Genomic DNA, 3924 nt, shown 5'->3' with positions numbered 1-3924 from the left:
GAAAGAGTTAATGTTCAGTCAATAGATCACGGAGGATCCATTTTATATTTGAAATCCTCCGATCTATTGACTGAACTCTTTCGTGATCAACAAAAAAATATTCTACTAATAATTCTTTTCCTTTTAATTCATATTATACATATTTAATTCATATTATAGCATTAAAAGATTAAAAATTATTATACTTTTACATAATTTTAAAGAAAATAACAAAATTTATCTATCACGAAAGAGTCAGACACAATAAAAAGTTGTTTATAATCTCATTGTAAATAATAGATTATTTCGAAACCCTTCAACATAATTCCATCGTCTAACATAATCATATTTATTTACTGAAATCTCGGAAAAATTTCGATTACTTCATCGATTTTTGTAATATAGAGTAGCCCGCGGTAAAACGTCAATCGGAAGAAAATGCCATGCTTCGAAAATATATACATATATATATACATATATATATACTTGAAGATTTTTTATAAAAACAGATCTAGTTTTTAAACTATATATAGTTTTTAAACTATAAATTTCGACATATCTTAATTTAACACGTTGTCTGCTTTGTGAATATTTTATTGTATATATCACAAGAGAATTTTTTCATAATATCACAAGCATAATAATAATAAAATATTATATCATATGATTAAATGAGAGATTACATTCCCATGGATAATGTGTTAAACAGACTTTTTATTTTACATATTATTATCTTTTATGGTTATTCAAAATTTTATATTGATTTGTTTATTATATGATTATTTTTTATAAACGTTTTAAAAAATTTTAACTGATCGCAGTTAATGTGTTAAATATTTGAAAACCCGTAAATTCTTCTTCAAGATAGCAAATAACGAGTAGATAAGTATAGCGAATAATTCAAATCAGTTTCTCTCATATTATAAGAATTATAAAGAATAGCATGTTTCTCTCATCCTTTTTCCACGAATTACCACCAGCGATACTGAAGTTTCCTAAAGATGTTGTCTTGCATAAATGTGATCGACGAATTTTTAATCTATGATGTTTTTTTTAGATCTTCCCTTCATATGGGATAAAATTTTTCTTTATGAAAGGAAATAAAATATTATCGAATAATGATAAATAAATTCGATGAATAAAGTTCTCAAATTCGGACGATCACATTTATCACATCGTGTTTGATATAGAGAGAGATTACAATGCCAGTGTTGCATATATAACTTTTGCTGTTAATTAATCCTTCGGTCTTATGTAATCGGTACATATGTATATACGCGACATTACTGTCTTCATATTCCGATTGAATTTGCAGACAAATGACGCTATTGGCAGCGCGTACAACTGGATTTACTTTATACCATTGATCATTCTTGGATCATTCTTCATGCTGAACTTAGTTCTTGGTGTCTTGAGCGGGTAAGTATATGTTCCTCCTGACAACATTTCGCAGTTTTTCCGCCCAGTGACAATTTTTTTTGGAGCGATATTCGCGTCTCCCATTCGGCAAGATCGCGAAATCCGATTATTTCAGAATGATTTTCTTTCCTCGTCAGGGAGTTTTCTAATGAAAGAGCGCGCGTCGAACGGCGGACAGCTTATCGGAAAGCGAAGAGACGCAGCAAACAACTCTTTACCACTGCGTTCAGTTCCTACTTAAAATGGATCTCAAGCAGGTTTTCAATTAACAGATGTTGCCTGACATTAGTGTGCAATAAATCGTATTCTTTTAGTTTATTCAGCATTGCCGTGAGATTAGAAGTATAAAATAAATTAAATATATTACAAATATAAATAATAGGGAGCATACAGCCACAACGACAGATGTTAAAACGAAAATTATATACTTAACATTATTATATAAAAACGTAGACGTTTCGGTCAAGATTTGACCATCAGTACAAGATGACAAATAAAGAATTATAAAAGAAAAAATTTAATTAATTACGTAAAAATCGCTAGTCAAAAAGATAGTGATATAGTATCAAGATGACGAATAGAAGAAATACATAAAATTAAAAATAACAATCGCAAGTCAATAAGATAGTAAAAGAATGTTTCAATCGCTTATCAATCGCTATAGTTAATCGAGTAAGACAAGGTCCAGAGAACGAAATCAAAAAAAATTTTTTAATACCTTTGGCGATTAATCTGTTCCGTTTATGATTCCTTTTTAAAGGAAGCAAAAAATGACTTCGTGTGAGAATACGGAATTTCCAGATTCTATTTAAAAATTAAAAGAAAAGAAAGACGCTTTTTAATAATTTAAATTTTAGACAATATATTATTCATAAAAATTAATCTAAATTCACATTAACACTCGCTTACCACGTATTTTTTGACACAAATTCTCGCAAATGTAACTCCGAGTAAATAACACAATTTAAAAAACAAAAACAATCTGAAAAAATGATAAGAAAAATTTTTGTCAGAAGATCCTAGCTCGTGACAGTATTTTATATAATGTGAAAGGAAAGGAGAAAAAAAGATAGTGGAGAAGGTAGTTCTATTGGGATTTTTTTCAATGATTGGTAGATAGATTTCAGGAAAACGTTCTGTGTCACTCTGTTTATTTAAACCATTTTCTTGTCGTTTAATATGTATCATCTCGGAGACCATCCTTTTATAATAAGATTGTTCTGAGTCAAGAATGCTAGCATTTCTCCAATCAATCGTATGATCGTGATTAAGTTTGTGACGAGAGATAACAAACAAAAAATTTGAAGGTTTTTTTTAATTCTTTTTTTAATTATCATATGTATTCTTTTAAACGCGTATTCTTTAATTTCTTTTTTGTCTATCCTACATAAGAGTAATTGCAATGATGACAGTGATTATGCATTAATTATTGCGTAATTAATTAAATTTTTTTTGTAATTCTTTATGTCTTCTTTATTTGTCATCTTGATGTACTTGATGATGGTCAAATCTTAACCGAAATGTCTACGTTTTTATATAATAATATTAAATATATGATTTTCGTTTTAACATCTGTCGTTGTGGCTGTATGCTCCCTATTATTTATATTTGTATTATTGAGCCACCTTCAAACATTTAAATTAAATATACTAGTTTGTAGTAAAATTAATTAATAACCTTAAATATTATTCATCTTTTTTTTTATTAAAAAAATTTTTTTAGCATTTCTTCATTTGTAAATTACAGTTGATTTAATATCTCTAATTATATGATTCTTGTTAATATTGTACATATAAGATTATATATGCCTTTTAATGTGAAAAAAAATAGGAATTTTTTAGTGCTAACACGCTAAACACGATGAGAATATATGCAAATTATATATTTATAGAAATAAATTTTTAGACATATTTACATTAGATATTAGTACAATTAACATTAGATATTTTAAATTTTGATTAAGAGAAATTAAAGTATAAGCAACAGTATGATTAATGAATCCATTATAATCTCGTGTATGATACGTGTTAAGCTCTGCGTAAGCTAGTTTGAAGAATTCGAAAGAATAAACAAAAAAAATTTTTTTTAATGCTCTCAATGACATTTTTCCTAAATGAATAAATATTGTTGATTTATTAAACAAGATATATTCGCTAGAATACTAACGGTGGAATGCCTGAAATCCTCTGGTAAATTTAGCTTTCATGCTCCTGAATAAGCTGCTATATAATCTGTATCACGCTTATAGAGAGTTTGCGAAGGAGAAAGAAAAGGTGGAGAACCGGCAGTCCTTCCTGATATTGCGAAGACAGCAGCAGCTTGAGCGCGAACTGAATTGTTATCTCAATTGGATCTGCAAAGCAGGTTAGAATAATTGACTGACAAAACACTTGAATTAAAAAAGAACGGAATTCATTTCGCAAACAGTGAAAAAAAGATCTCATTGTTAAATATATATATAATATAAAAAAAAAGTATATATATATATATATATATATATATATATGTATGTGTGTATATTATAAA

General features: G+C 27.7%; 1 protein-coding gene across 1 annotated transcript in view; it reads left to right on the top strand.

Moving 5' to 3' along the window:
* Window positions 1-3924, top strand: part of LOC105620023 (voltage-dependent calcium channel type A subunit alpha-1-like) — a 67105-nt gene that overhangs the window by 11148 nt on the left and 52033 nt on the right. Inside the window, exons 6-7 of the mRNA XM_012201535.1 lie at window positions 1295-1398; window positions 3647-3762. Of these exons, the coding sequence (XP_012056925.1) occupies window positions 1295-1398; window positions 3647-3762 (220 nt within the window). The remainder of the gene's footprint in view (window positions 1-1294; window positions 1399-3646; window positions 3763-3924) is intronic.

The sequence above is a fragment of the Atta cephalotes genome, assembly GCF_000143395.1.
Source record: "Atta cephalotes unplaced genomic scaffold scaffold00023, whole genome shotgun sequence".
Classification (NCBI taxonomy): domain Eukaryota; kingdom Metazoa; phylum Arthropoda; class Insecta; order Hymenoptera; family Formicidae; genus Atta; species Atta cephalotes.
The sequence above is the reverse complement of the archived record's forward strand: the minus strand, read 5'-3'. Positions and strand labels throughout refer to the sequence as shown.